Genomic DNA, 16255 nt, shown 5'->3' with positions numbered 1-16255 from the left:
AGGCACTTAGCAGTACTATTGGGAATGCCCCAATCCTGCCCTACTGGTCATCCCCTCCCCCAGAATGGATCCTGAGTAAGTCGTACACACACACACAAGCGAAATAAGACACAAGGTCATATGTTCATTCAACGATTAGTTATGAGCACTCCTCTGAACGAGGTGCTCTTCCAGGCACTGATGAGGTTGTTCTAATGCCGGGAGACAGATAATAAAAGGCCAACATATAAATGAGTTAAATTTGATGACTTTTAAGTGCTATAAAAAAAAAAGCAGGCTGATGTGTCAGAGAGTGACTAGAGGGGAGCAGTTAATCTAGTTTGGGTGTTCAGGGAAGGCTTGCTGAGTATTTGAAAGAGCTATTTGAAGATCTAGGAGGGTTTCAGGTAGAGCCCTCAGCAGATGCAAAGGTGCTGAGGCAGGAACAACCTTGGGGTGTTCAAGGAACAGAACATGTAGCTGGAGCACTGTGAGTGAGGGTCAGAGTAAGCCAAAAGGATGGAAAGGTATAGAAAGGGGCAGATCACTAGAGCCTTTTCATGAGAATGAGCTTGTATTTTTTAAAAGAAGGAATCTATTAGTATTAGTTGGGAAATGAGCTTTATCAAAGATCACTCTGGCTGTTCTATGGTGGGTGGATGGATGGAAGGAAACCCAGAGTAACAAGGAGGAAGATTTGTTTGGAGGCTATTGAAGTAATTCAAGTGAGAGATGATGGAGTTTGGACTAAGGTCATTAACAGTGGAGATGGAGAATTAATGGATTTAGGAAATATTCTGGAGGCAAAGCCAGCAGAACTTGCTGATGGATTGAATGCGAAGAGTGAGGGAAATGGGCAAATCTACCGTAGGATGACTGAGCAACTGGGTGGATCGTGGTGTCACTAACTGAGAGAAATATGAGAGACAGGTTGGAGGTAGGGAATCAGGCGTTCTGCTTTGATACGTTCAGTTATTATCAGTTGCATGATTGCTTGCTACCCCAGGGCAAACCTCTCTGACAAAAGCTGGGTTAGAGTATAGCAGACAACACCAGCTAAAAGCCAACAACAGCTCCTCTCCTTGCCCCCAAGCACCAAATCTTACTAGGTACAACTTACTCCCCTTGCTGTATGATTCGGTACAAGCTACATGGTGGAAGGAAATGCAGACAGAGGTGTATACTGAGCATCAGTGCACAACCTCTTCACAGTCATCCCACTTGCTGGTGACTGTGGTGCAACTGATTTCCTTTAACGAAAGGCTAAGCAAAGAGGCAAAAGCTTTCTCCTTCCTCAGAAACTCTTCCCTTTTCCTTTCCACACTCAACCAGGGACATGCCTACTCCTTCAGGAGAGGAGATTAGAAGAGTATTAAAGAAGTCCTTCTGGATAAATGAACCCTCTGTCCATATTTACCATCAGTACTATTTTCCCCAGTGGGAACAGGGAACAATAGTGATATACGAGTAAAACCATCTGAAATTGGTTAGCACAGAATAGTTTCTACAAATCCACATCCTTCTCTAGGCCAAAATTTATTCTTTTTTGTAACCTAGCATTTCTTTTCTTTTTTTAAATTTCAGCTTTATTGATGCATAATTGACTGCAATTCATTCTTGAATTATGCCCAGCAAATTATTAAACTTAGTCAATCAGAGATTATAAAATAAGTACCAAGTGACAGCACCGCTCAAATACAATGAATGCATGTAAAAATGTTCCAGATTTGACAATTTCACTGTTGAAATTGTCTAGCAGATAAATTAGAATCTCATTAGAGAGAATTCCCTGGCAGTCCAGTGGATAGGACTCAGTGCTTTCACTGCCAGGACCTGGGTTTGATCCCTGGTCGGTGAACTAAGATTCTGCATGCTGCTAGGTGTGGCCAAAAAAAAAAAAAAAATTTCATTAGGGAAGTAAAGTCTCAATGAAAGGAAGGCGGAAGTAAGACACATGACAAAGGGGAGAAACATGTCCCATCCTGTCTGGACAGATGGGGTGGCAGGGGTGGGGGGGATGGATGAAGGAGTGGAATCAAGGGAGGGAGGACTATGACAAAATCAACCTGATCTGGGACTTTAGCAGTAAACTGAGGTACTGAGGGCAGAGGCTTTTGCCCTCTTCCCTAACTGGGACTTTAGAAGGGAACTGCTCTGCAGCATGGACCTACTGTGGCCCCAAGAGGATAAAGAAGGCAGAGGGACATGGCAAGGAAGAAGTGTCCCTTGATCCCTACATGGTGTGGAAACTGAACAGAGACCTGTTAGGCTCGAGGGAATACGAGGCAGAGAATCACTGGGGTCTGCAGCACCAAACAGAGTTGTTGAGAGGAGGCCAAATTGGCAGGGAGGGGCAAAAGGCCCTGACAGCTGAAAAAGACAAGACCGCGAATTCATCAACTTTAGAAGCAAATTCTGGCAGGATGCCCACGGGTGGAACTGGGCCAACCATACCCAGAGAATTCCAGCTTGTGCACACCCAAGAACCAGTATTAGGCCAGGGACCCCTTCCTTCTGACATCAAAATGCCACACAAGCCCTCCTGTCTACACCTAGATGCCACTCTGGAGAGGAGCAAAGGTAGAATGCTCAGAATTTGAAATTCTGAGCCTGTATTTCAAAGAGAAAAAACGAAACCTAAAGAGAGTGAAACAAATTGATTTCTAGCCTCTTCTACTATCCAGCAGAGTAGAGAATGGGAGTGAGACTTGTGAGGAAAATCAGATCAGTAATTGAGAAAGGAGCTAAATTTTATTTGCATATCCAAATTTGTGAGGAAATTTGTGACCTGCTCTGTACACTATATGCACTAAGAATCCAAAGACCAAAAATTTCATTCATTAGTGCTCTGCAGCTCACCTGAAACTCATATTTTTTCAGCTTTTCAGTCTAATTTGAAATCCTCATTCAGAAATAGGATATATAGGAGAAATGTCTGAAATAGAAAAAAAAAAGTGCCAGTTCACCCACTAATGCCTAAGAAGCCCTGGTAGCTGTAATAGTAGCTATAATAGGTACTATTATTATTCCGTACTACAGATTAGGAAACTGAGATACGATTCAGTCAGTTATTCAAGGTCATAAAGTCAGAGCCAGTTTGTTTTTTACCTTTATTGTCTATACTTTCTTTAAAAAAAATTTAGTCAGGGCTTCCCTGGTGGCACAGTGGTTGAGAGTCCGCCTGCCGATGCAGGGGACACGGGTTCGTGCCCCGGTCCGGGAAGATCCCACAATGCCGCAGAGCAGCTGGGCCCGTGAGCCATGGCCGCTGAGCCTGCGCATCCGGAGCCTGTGCTCCACAACGGGAGAGTCCACAGCAGTGAGAGGCCCGCGTACCGCAAAAAAAAAAAAAAAAAAAAAAAAATTTAATAGTTATTACAACAAAATCATACCTGGGTCTTATTTTAGGCTAAGTATACTTTTACTCAAGTTTCAAGTTCTTACTCTGCTTGACATACTTTTCTCACTTTGTGAGAGAAAATTGGACCATTTTAGACCATATGACTATGAGCCTGTGCTTGAGAGCCATGCAAGGAATGGCATTTTGAATAAGAGTACTTTTAAACACTTCAGGATGACAAATCCTCTTGGATGGGACCTAAGACAGCACTACTTTATACTGAACTTTTTTCTGCACGATAGTAAACATCCAGCACAGTCGTCACTGGCCCTGAGGATCTGAGCCACTGGTTAGAATTGCCTCACTGAATATGGCTTTCTCTAGGTGTATGTGAGTTGGGGGAAGGAGGCCCCTCTTTGATCTTGGATGAACGATTAGCCCATCCCCGGAGAGTATGGGGCTGCTGGAAGACTGGTTGGTGCCAGCACTGAAGGTAGAGACATGGGCCTTTTGAGTGTTTAGTCTTTTTAGATTGAACAGATTAACCCATTTTGGGAAGCAGATCCTACAGGCCATATGCCAGGTACTGGAGGAGTCACTTTCAAATCAGTTCTCTCCTTTAATCCTTTTAACAATCCTGCGAGTATTGTCAACCCCCCCCACCTTTTTGCACTTTTTAAAATTGAAATATAGCTGATGTACAATATTACGTACGTTACAGGTACATAATATAGTGGTTCACAATTTTTAAAGGTCATACTCCATTTATGCTTATTATAAAGTATTCAGAGCCAGGTTTTGAATCCGGGCATTTGTCTCCAGAATCCATTCTCGCTATGGCATTCTATTGCCTGTAATGTAACAAACGTTGGGTAGACAGTGGAAAACATGAATCCTCACGCACTGTTGGTAGATGGGTATACTAGTGTATTCTGGGGAGCAATCTGGCAGCACGTAGTGAAATTAATTAAATACAATATGTCCTAGCAATTTCGCTCCCAGGTTTAGGTCTTAGAGAGTCACACACAAAATGAGTTGGGAAGTGTTCTGTCCTACTCTGCTTTCTAAAAGAGCTTGTGTCAGAATGATATTATTAAAATGGTTGATATAATTTTCCAGTAAAGCCACCTTTTTGTTTTGTTTTTCTGAGGAAGTTTTTAATAACAAATTCAATTTCTTTAGTAGGCTATAAGGTAGCCTGATATAAGGCTATCAGGTTTTTTTACCCCTGAGTTTTCAGAGTTATTTATATATTCTAGACACTAATCCTTTGTCAAATAGGCGGTTTGCAAATATTTTCTCCCAGTCTGTACCTTCCTATCTGAATAGGATTTTTCATAGAGCAAAGGTTTTAAATTTTGATGAAGTCACCATTTATCAATTTTTTCTTTTAGGAATCATGTTTTTGATGTCAAGTTTAAAACTCTGCCTCACCTTAGATATCAAAGCTTTTCTCCTGTGTCTCTTTTCTAAGGGTTTTATCGTTTTATATTTTACACTTAAGTCCACGATCCATTTTGAGGTAGTTTTTGTACAAGGTGTGCGACTAGGTCAAGACAGATAGATTAATAAAACTTATGTATTTCTGTATGCATTTATTTTTGCCTATGGATGTCCAAGTTCTCCAGCTCTACTTGTTGAAAAGGCTACTTTTCCCCCATTGAATTGTGCCTGCACCTTTGTCAAAAATCAGCTGGGCATGGTTGTATGGGTCTGTTTCTGGGTTCTCTGTTCTACTGATTTATGTATCTACCCTCCCCTCCATCAATACCACACAGTCTTGATTACTGTAGCTATGTAGTTAAGTCTTGAAATTCGGTAAACTGATTCCTCCTACTTTATTTTTCTTTTTCAAAACTGTCTATTTATTCTAGTTCCTTCGCCTTTCCATACAAATTTTAGAATACAGTAAGTCTCCTACATACGAATGAGTTCCGTTCTGAGATGACGTTCGTAAGTCCAACTTGTTCGTAAGTCCAACGAAGTTAGCCTAGGTACCAAGTAACACAGTCAGCTATATAGTACTGTACTGTAATAGGCTTCTAATACTTTTCACACAAATAATATATAAAAAACAAACACAAAAAATAAAGAAAACATTTTTAATCTTACAGTACAGTACCTTGAAAATACAGTAGTACTGTACAACAGGTGGCATACAGGGGCTGGCATCGAGCGAACAGGCAAGAAGAGTTACTGACTGGAGGAGGGAGAGGAGGTGGGAGATGGTAGAGCTGAAGGACCGTCAGCAATAGAAAACGGAGGGCAAGCTGCATGTGACTATGTACGCCAGACATGTGAACTAACTTACGTGACTGGACATCTGGACGCATGTTTGCATCTTTGAAAGTTCAAAACTTGAAGGTTCGTGTGTAGGGGAACTACTGTAATCTTACCTGTGTCTACAAAAAGTCATGCTGGGATTTTGACAGGAATTGTGTTTAAACCTCCGTACCCATGTGGGTACACAACTGATGTCTTTACTAAGTTTTGCAATCCAAGAACATGGCATGTCTCTCCATTTATTTACATCTGATTTCTTTCATCAGTGTTGTAGTTTTCAGCACAGAAGTCCTGGAGACTTTTTTCTTGGGAGTTTTAAAGTTACAAGTTTAATTTCCTTAATAGTTACAGGGTTATTTATTTATTTCATATTGCATGAATTGTAATATTGTGGTGTCTTTTTTGGGGGGGAAATTGTTCCATTTCAACTAAGTTGTCAAATATAGGTCCAGAGTTGCAGTATTCCTTTATATTTGTCTGCACAGTCTGTAGTGATATTTGTTGTTTCATTCCTGATACTGATAATTTGTGTCTTTTCTGTTAGTCTTGCTAGAAGTTTGTAATTTTATTGATCTTTTCAAAGAAACAGCCCTTTGTTTCATTGATTTGTTCTATTCAGGTTGGTTGTTTGTTTTCAATTTCATGAAATTCTGCTGTTACCTTTATTATTTCCTTCCTTCTGTTTGCTTTGGATTTATTTCCCCCCATTTTTCCCCTAGATTGAGGTGGGAACTTTGATTACATTCATTTAAGGCTCTTTCCCAATGTATACATTTAGTGCTATACATTTTCCTCTCAGCATTGCTTTAGCTATGGCTCACAAATTTTGATATGTTCTATTTTCATTACATTCAATGTATTTTTATATTTCCCTTGTGACTTCCTCTTTGACCTATAGATTATTTAGAAGTGTATTGTTTAGCTTCTGAATGTTTGGAAATTTTCCTGTTACTAATTTCTAGCTTGATTTTTTTGTGGTCAGAGAACATACTCTATATGATTTCAAATCTTAAAATTTGTTGAAATTTATTTTATAGCCCAAGATGTGGCCTATCTTAATGATATGTTACATGGGTACTTGAAAATGATTTGTTGGTGGAGTATTCTATAAATGTCAGTTAGAGCCTACTGGTTGAAGCTGTTGTTGAGTTCTTCTATGTACTTGTTGTTTTTCTGTCTAGTTGTTTTACCAATTGTTGAGAGTCTCCAACTGCAAGTTTGGATTTGTATATTTCTCCTTTCAGTTATATCAGATCTACTTCATGTACTTTGCACACTGTTGTTTGGTGTGTACACATTTAGGATTGCTATGCTTTCTTGCTGCATTGACCCATTTATTATTATATAATGTCCCTTTCGCTCTCTGTCAAAATCTTTTCCTCTGAGGTCTACTTTATCTGATATCAATATAGCCACTCCTGGTTCCTTTTAAATAATGTTTGCATGATATATCTTTTTCTTCCTCTTACTTTCAATTTGCCTATATTGTTATATTTAAAGTGAGTTTCCTGTAGACAACATATATTTTGGTCTTTTTTTTTCAAATCACTCTGCCCATCTTTGTTGTTTAATTGGTGTATTCAGTTCATTAACATATAATTATTGATATGCTAGGGAGTAAATCTGCTTTTTGTTTTTCTGTTTACTCTCTCTGATTTTTGTCTGTTTTCTTTTTTCTGCTTTCTGTGAGTTAACCGAATATTTTTTAGAACTCCATTTTGAGTTATCTATAGTGTTTTTGAGTTTATATCTTTATATAGCTTTTTAGTAACTGTTTTATGTATTACATTATATATACATTACTTAACATGGTTTACTGGTGTTGTCATCTTGTTCAAGTGAAGTACTGAAACCTTACTTCCCTTTATCCTTCCCTGTTTATAATGTAATTGTCTTAATACATTTAGAACCACATCAATGTTATAAACTTTGCTTCAACCATCAAACACAATTCAGAGAACTCAAGAGAAGGAAAGCTAGCTGTACATGCATACATGTTTGTTTACACATATATTTGTGCCCTTTCATCCTTCCTGATGTTCTAAGACTTCTTTTATCATTCCCTTTCTATTTGGAGAACTTCTTTTAGCCATTCTTTTAGGGTAGGTCTGCTGGTGACAAATTCCCCCAGTTTCCCTTCATCTGAGAATATCCAAATTTCCCCTTCACTCCTAAAGGATATTTTATTTTCACTGGGTATAAGTTTCTGTGTTAACAGTTCTTTTTTCAAAATCTCAGAAAAATTGTGCCACTCCCCTATAGCTTCCATGGTTCCTGATAAGAACTCTGCTGTCATTCAAATTGTTTTTCCCCTTTAGGTAAGGTGTCATTTTTCTTTTGTTGTTTCAAATTTTTTCTTTTTATTTAGTTTTCATAAGTTTAATTATATATGTTTTAAATGGAGTTCTTCATGTTTATTCTGTTTGGGGTTCACTTGCTTCTTGAATCCATATGGATTTCTTACCAAACTCGGGAAGTTTCTGGATATTTTTCATCAAGTGCTTTCTCAGCTAAATCCTCCTTCTCATCTTCTTCTGAGACTTCAATGACACAATGTCAGACCTTTTGTTATAATCCCACAGGCCCCATCAATTTTTTCAGCCTATTTTCTCTGTTGTACAAATCAAGTACTTCATATTATCCTTTTTTTTTTCCCTTTAGTTATTTATATTTTTCTGTTCTAGAATTTCCATTTCATTCTTTCTTGTAGTTTCTATGTTCTGGCAAGGTTCTCCATCTGTATATTCGTTGAGGCCATATTTTCCTTGAATTTCTTATCCATATTTTCATTTTATTATTTGGACACATTCATAACAGCTACTTTGAACTCTGTGACAACTAAATCCAATATCTAAGCCCACTAGAGTCAGTTTCTATTGAGTGTCTTTTCCCTTGAGTATAAATTACTGTTTATAATTTCATATTTTTATAATTATAATAGGGCTATAATTTCCTATTTATTTGCATGTCTCGTAATTTTGGTTGAAAACTGGATATTGTGAATTATATGGTGTAGAAACAGAAACTACAAGAAAGAACCAAATGGAAATTTTCATTCTGTTATGTTCTGAAGATTTGTTGTTGGTGTTGTTATGAAGGAATTTTGGGATGGGGGGGCCTCAAAATGCAAATTTTATATTTCCTATGTTGTGCATACAACAGTTGACATATCTACTTAGTTCTTTTGGCTTCTAGCAGCTGCTTTTTTAGCCTAGCCTCAGAGCATCTCACCTGCATTTACATAGGTTAGTCACTGGCCAAAGACTTGGACAGATTTTGGGGGTTCATCTCCTCTATAGTGCTTTTGCTTCTGGGATTTTCCGTTTAAATTTCCAGCTGCTCTCCACTGCCAAACCCTGTCTTCTGACACTTCAGCTGCCACCCAAGCTGGACATGAATTGAGGAAATGTATTCAGGCAAAAAAAGCAGCAAATTTGCATATCTCACTCCAGTGCATTTCTGTCATTCGAAGATAGACTCCACACTGGATTCTGCCAGCTATTTTTGCTAGGTCCCACTGAGTCTCCCCTTTGCATGTGTAATTTAGTAGTCATCCAAAGATTTGGGTTGAGTTTGTCCAAATTTTGGTTTCACCCCTTATACCACTCTTTCTTCTAGGATTTCTGCTCTTAAATTTCCAGCATTTTTACCAGCCTTGAACTCTGTCTTCTGCTGTTTTGAGTGAGTAAGGCTGTGGTTTTCTGCGTTTGGAACTGGGGGATAGGGTGGGGCTGGAAAATAGGGTGGGGAAGGAAAACCTTCAGACAGAAAGACCACAAAAATCACAATTCTTACCCACTGCAGCTAAAGTCTTTCATGGGTAAATTCTCCTCTGCTTTCTGCCTGCTTTTGTTCACTTTCCAGGGCCTTCAAATATTGTTTTTTGTTTGTATTTTGCTCAGATTTTATAGTTGTTAATTGTGGCATAACTGGCCTGACAAAGTAACTCGAAATCTGGAACCAAGACTCATATATACACTGTATACATTTAAGAGAACATTTATAAGAAAATCCTTCCCCCATTTTTTTGTAGTCACAGGGATTTGGATAATCTAAATGTCTTTAGAGGAATGGCTATGTTAAATGTTCTAAACAAATACATGTTGGAACACTAAACAGATGTCAGATGCAAGTATGTACTAGATCCCAGGGATACAGTATTAAATAAAACAGATAAGTCCCTACTCTCTTGGAATTTACATTCTAGTGTGGGGAAATACATAATAACTATATAAACAAATAAATATGTAATTTAAAAGGTGGTCATTAGTCCCTTGAAGAAACACTAAGCATGGTAAGGCAGTAGAAAGTATTGGCTTAAAAAAAAAAAGTTAAAAAAAAAGTATTGGCTAGAGAGAGGGATTACCTGATAGATTGACATTTGAACAGAGATCCAAATATAGTGTGGAAGTAGGCCATAAAGATAACTGTGAAAATATATTCCAGGTAGATGAAATAGTACAATGGCCCTGAGGCAGGGGCATGCCTAGAATATTCAATAATTAGCAAAGTGGACAGTATGGCTGAAAAGGTGTGTATGAAGGGGGCGAGTGTTAGAGAGATAATTGGAATCCAGATAATACAAGGGGCTTTTCGGTTATAGTAAGAACTCTGGGCTATATTATGAATGAGATGGGAAGCCATTAGAGCATGTGAAGAAGAGGTTAAAGTGAGTTATAGGTACATATAGCAACACGAAGAGAACTTAAAAGCACTGTGTTGAGTGGGAAAAGGAAGATTTATAGGAAGATATCACTTATGTTCACTCATGAGCACAGATTAAAAAGTCCTATACAAAGTATTATTAAACTGATTTCATCAATATATAAAAAAGATATAATCAACTAAGCTAATTTTATTCCAAAAACTCAAGGTTGATTTCACATATGGAAATAAATCTTTTACTTGCTACACTGACAGAATTTTAAAAAATATATGATCATCTCAATTCAGAAGCAGCATTTGACAAAATTCAAAATCCAATTCATGATACAAGTAATAGCAAGTAGAGCACATTACTGATCTGACAACCATTAATCAGAATCTCACTTCAAATACCACACTCAATGACAAAATACTGAAAGCTTTTCCTTCAAGTCTGATAGTGATTCAGACTTCCACCAACATCACTCTTCTTGAACATAGTGATGGATCTCCTGGCCAGTGGAGTATAGCATGGATAAGAATAAATGCCATAGAATTAGAAAGGGTGAAATAAACTGATATGATGTTCAGAGACGATATGAGTATAATATATGTAGAACATAAAAGAATACAGATAAATTATTAGTTAGTAAGTGAGGTTATTTAGCAAGGGTGCTGCTCCATGGTCAACACACAAAAATTGGTTATATTTCTATATAAAAGCAAGGAGAAAATGAAATTTCTAAAGATCCCATTTGCAAGACGTTTAAAAAAGCAACAGTAAATGCCTAGGAATAAATATAACAAAAGATGTGCAAGAAGAACTTTGCACATAAATCTATAAAACATTATTGACAGCAATTAATGAAATGGCGCACACAGACCACAGATTTGGAAGCCTCAGTATTACAAATGGATCAGTTCACACCAAACTGAGCCTGCATAAGAAAATCCCATCAGGGTGTTCAGGGAACTTGACAATCATGGAAATGCAAAGGTCCAACAATAGTCCTTCTGGAGATGAAAAACGTGTGGGACTTGCTGTACCACATACTAAGACTTATTAGAAAGCTACTGTAGTTAAAACAGTGAGGTACTGCTGTGAAGACAGACGTACAGACCAAGGAATGGATTAGGGTGCCCAGAAACAAACTCGCACTTAACAGAAAAATATGGAAAGGTAGAGAGTAACAGGAAAATTTTTTTTTCAATGAACAGTTTTGTATTAATTGGATATCTAGATGGAAATAAAATTCAACTTGGCTCCTATTCTAACCACACAGAAAAATCAGTTGCACATGGGTTGTAGAACTATGAAAAGCAAAATACTAACACATCCAGAAGATAAGTTAGTAAGATATCTTCATCATTTTGGGGTAAGAATGATTCTTTAAATAGGCACACACAGCATTAACCATGAACAATCGATAAACCAGGCTACATTAAACTTCTGTTCATCAATAAACACCCATTAAGAGAGTGAAAAAGCAAACCACAGAATGGGAGAAGATACACGCAGTACATATAACCAGAAGGGATTATGGTGTGTGTGTGTGTGTGTGTGTGTGTGTGTGTGTAAAATACAAAATCAACAAAGAAAAGACAATCCATTAGAAAAAATGGGCAAGAGACTTCAACAGGCACTTGATCGAAGAGGATTTTCAAGTAGTCAGTGTATGAAAAGAATTTTCAAGCAGTCAGTATATGAAAAGGTCAATCCCATTAGTAATTAGGGAAATGAAAAGTTAAACCAAAGGACATAACATAACACATATACTGGAACTGGGGGACAATGCCACAAGATAGCAAAGATATGGAATAAAGTGAATTCTCACGTGGATTAAGTGAACACTCATTTCCCTGGGAATGAGTGTTCCCAGGGAGTAGAAATTGAAAAATTTGTAAACAGTCTGGCATTAACTATTAAAGTTGAGGATATACATACTTTATGACCAGTTTTCTCCTAGTTATATTCCCAAAGGAAGCATGTGCACATGCACAAGAGGCACTTGCAAGATTGTTCACAGCAGCATTGTTTGTAGGAACCACAAACTAATCATTAGGCAGTTCACATTCTGTTTCTCTTCCTTCCGGGTACACGGTAGGCTCGTACGGGAGGTATATATGGCAATGAGACTTGTTTTGGCTAATTAAACGGGGCAAAGAGGACATGTGTCGCTTCCAGAGTGAAGCTTTTGGTGCCAGGGTGTGATCTGTCTCGTTCCCTTTTCTCGCCTAGTGATTACGGAAGCATGTACTGCAATGGAGTTTCATTAGCTTGAGTACCTTAGTGACTACGAACAGAGTCCCTGCCAACCTACAGCAATAGTAAAAAATTATCTTTTGTGGGGTTAAGCCATTAATATTTTGGGTTTTTGTTTCCTGTAGCATGATCCAGCCCATTCTGATTGATATATAACTCAAATATACATCAACAGTTGAATCAATCAATAAACTGTGGTTTCTTCACAGAATGGGATATATTTCTACAGAAATAAAAATGAATGAAATTCAGCTGCACTCAACACATGGATGAATCCCATCCATGGGATGGGAAGAAGCCAGACACATGGAAATATATACAATTTAGGTATGGATGCTCAACTGGTAAGACTATCAAGAGAAGCAAGGAAATCAATGTCATGAAAGTTAGGATGGTGGTAACTTTGCAAAGTCAAGAGAAGAAAGTTGGGAGGTGACATAAAAGAGGCTTCTGGGTGTTGACAGCCTTCTGCTTCTTAGTCTAGGTGGCGCGTACACAGGTACCGGCCTTGTGATAAACCATTAGGCTTAACATTTTTGTTTACTTTTCTGTATGGGTGTGTGTTTTGTTTACTTTTCTGATGTGTTCAATTAAAAGGGATTTAAAAAAAAGATTACTAGTCACTGTAACAACAAACCAAGGGTATAATGGCTCAAAAAGATAGAGATTTCTTTTTCACTCACGTGAAATCCAAAACAGATGTTCTTAATTGGTGGGTGGCTCTCCTCTAAGTGATGTTCAGGCTCCTTCCACCTTTTGGCTCCGTCATCTTCAACGTGTAGCTTTCAAGGTCATATGCTCAAAGGCCAAAGTGGAAATAACATGGGGGACTGTGCATAGGAAAATTTAAGGGCCCAAGTCACAGAAGTAGCACACCTTAGTTCCACTACCATCCAATTGGCTAGATTCAATCACATGGCCCGACTTAAGAATAAGGGAAGCTGGGAAAGAATACAGCTAATTTCCCAGGAAGAAGAAAATGGGTGCGAGGAACAGCTGGCAAGTCTCTGCCACAGCATGCATATACCAAAACCACCATCTACTTTGCCAAAGATACACAAGTGTCCAGGGGCACACAACAAACACATTGTGGGGTACAAGAGGAGCAGAAGTATGAATCAGGAATAAAGTAAACAAACAAAATAAAGAACAGGAGAGGGGCCTTTCTGAGCCGGTCCTAATATAGCGCCATGAACATAGAGGAGGATTATCTCAATTCTCAGCATCAATCTATGTACCCAAAACAGTGAGAGTAAAGTCAAGTAGCAATGGTGACAGCAGTGCCATCCTAACCAGACTGACTAAAGTTGACCTTAGGTTTTGCACCTGTTCATCCTCCCTTGGCTCCTGTCTGTTCTCTAAGCCTCACTCCCTGGAATTTCCATTAGTTCTCTGAGTAACTTATTGACACCCTTCCAATAATTTTTCTTCTTAACCATCTTATTAAAGCCAAATTTGTACAGAGCAGATTTATTTTACCTACTGAACTTCCAGAATATGCTGAACTTTCGCCCTTACAGCAGGCACCCTATTCTGTCCCTGGCTTCGGCGGGACGCTGCTGCAGAAAGCCCAGCGCTTACACCTGCCTCCAGCAGTAACAGCCAAGCGGCAGGAAGATGACCCTTACCTCCCAAATCTCAAATGAGTGCATCCAGTCGGGGGCACTTATTTTGTACTCAGAACCCTAGCTGCAAGGATTTTAATTTCTCCAGATGGCAAAGAATTTGAGGCAACCAGGCCAATATATAAGTTTACTACGGTGGATGCATATTATGAAGTACTTCACAGCTGACAGAAGCAACAATCTAGATGTATGAGCAGCTACGTGGAATATACTGGCTATTTACCTATTTTCTTTTGGCTCCTACACTCTCCATATCTCCCTCTGCAGCACACCTCCCTCTCAGCCCCCACGTACACACACTCTGGAGTTGTGTTGTTGCAGCTGTGACTCTGCAGAGTGTATTTCCCAGAATCCACTGGCAGGTGGTTCCATTAGGTTCTGCCAAAGGATGCCATAGAGGGAAACTAAAAATGAAACATGGGGGGAGAGTCTTCATTCCTGTTTTCCGGTTGCTGTCACAGTATTTCAGCTGCAGACAGTTGTCTCTGGCTACTAGCTTCTTTTGCACTCAGCAGCAGCTTTGCTACACTTCTGAGACACCAGCAGCAGATCAGCTCCCCCCTTGGCAGTGAGAGAACAGTCAGACCTTGCTCCCTCACCCTCAAGGCCATTTCCTTCCTCAGAAGTCCAAGCACCAGGTATGTGGAGGGAGCCTCCCCATAAAGATCTGAGTACTGACCAGTTAAGAGTGGCCCCTTTTCTGAGCTCCTAGTTCCTGGTAATTATTTCCCTTCTTCCCTTTTGTTTTCCCAGGCCTTAGGACATTATCTGATTTCTCCAGTTCTTAATTTTTAATTACATCAAGCATCTTCTTTTGTCTCAGCCTCTATCACTTGTAATCAATTCTCTGCATTAAATGCCCTCTATTTGAAACACTTAGTACGGTTTCTATTTCCCTGAGTGGGCCCTGATTGATAACATAGATGGATATTAAAAACACAGTTGAGTGATGGAAAAAAAGAAGACAAGATTTGTTGACAATACTCTATAAATAAAGCACATGCATGAGAACAATTCACATTTTACAAGAACACTTGCACAAGTAAGAAGATGTTAAATAAGGGTGCTAGATACACCTACACAGAATTTACTCTAAGGTAATAAAGCTGATCCAGGCCCACCAACCTTCCTATTGTACGTGAAGTTAGAAATGCAAGCTTCACTGACGGGAATTTTTAGGAATAGAGAGAACTTCTCCCTGAAAGGTAAAGAAGCAGCGCTGTCCCCTCCATCCTAAATCAAGCGAAGAGGGCTCCAGCACAACCACTTATAGTCATTTCATGTTCCCAGGAGAGGGAGAGACCTTATATTCATTCAGCATTACATTCTCTAGCAAGAGGCTTGCTACACTCAGAAACTTATAGACCCGGCTCCATATGGCCACTGGGGTGGAGCCTGGGGCAGAGGCTTCTTGGGAGAAAGTAACCTGAGTCACTTGTGAGGGTTTGGAGCCAGAGAGAGAGAGATGGAGAGGTCAGAGTCAGGCTAGCTGGGACTGGGCAAGGGGAGTCAGGGGCTGGCGGGGCTGCACTGCTGCTGTTTGGCAGGACAAACATGCATGAGTTTCCCGGGAGCTCCCAAAAAGGTAACCACTCCTAAGGTATTTGTTGGAACCTCTCCCAGGAGGGCTGCCCGCCAGGGTGAGGGACTTCAGCACTAGGACGCTGTGCATACGCTGTCAGTGTCGGGAGCTGAAGAGCCGAGGGGGAGTGTGGGCTGAGTATTGTAAGGAGGGAACCAAAACCAGTTAGTGCGCAAGTGCCATGGCGGGACTCCAGAGAGCCTCACACACTGAGCCAACATTTAAATGCCTGTCTTAGTAGAACACACTGATGAAGCTAAACTAAATCAAAGTTTAGCCTTTGTGCCTCTAACATGCCTTCCCCCATCCCAGTCCTAAAAGTGATAGAGGAGGTAGAGAATGAGTGAAATAAACAGACCATGAAGGTTTCCCCACCCCACTGAGCTAGAGGGAGAACAGCTTTGAATTGGATGAGTTGCTGACAGGCCACTGAGATGTGGGAAGGGGCGGGGGGGACAAATATATTTAAAATAGTAATATTTCAGATTGGTCTCAGCCATGTTATAGGGAATAAATGGAACATATTTACACCAGAGTAC

General features: G+C 39.5%; 1 protein-coding gene across 5 annotated transcripts in view; it reads right to left on the bottom strand.

Annotated features, from left to right (window-relative positions):
- RRP8 (ribosomal RNA processing 8) overlaps nucleotides 1-16255 on the bottom strand; it is an 83619-nt gene that overhangs the window by 57773 nt on the left and 9591 nt on the right. For 2 of the 5 annotated variants that reach the window (XR_007478980.1, XR_007478979.1), the window contains exon 8: nucleotides 13193-13339. The exons of 2 other annotated variants lie outside the window; for them this stretch is intronic. Coding sequence is in view for 1 of the 3 variants with exons in the window: in XM_033404628.2 (XP_033260519.1) it covers nucleotides 13309-13339 (31 nt within the window). In the remaining 2 variants the exon portion in view is untranslated. Of the gene's footprint in view, nucleotides 1-104; nucleotides 13340-16255 lie in introns of those variants that run through there. One more of the 5 variants, XM_033404628.2, reaches the window with a different exon arrangement.

This window comes from Orcinus orca, chromosome 8 (genome assembly GCF_937001465.1).
Source record: "Orcinus orca chromosome 8, mOrcOrc1.1, whole genome shotgun sequence".
Classification (NCBI taxonomy): Eukaryota; Metazoa; Chordata; class Mammalia; order Artiodactyla; family Delphinidae; genus Orcinus; species Orcinus orca.
The sequence above is the reverse complement of the archived record's forward strand: the minus strand, read 5'-3'. Positions and strand labels throughout refer to the sequence as shown.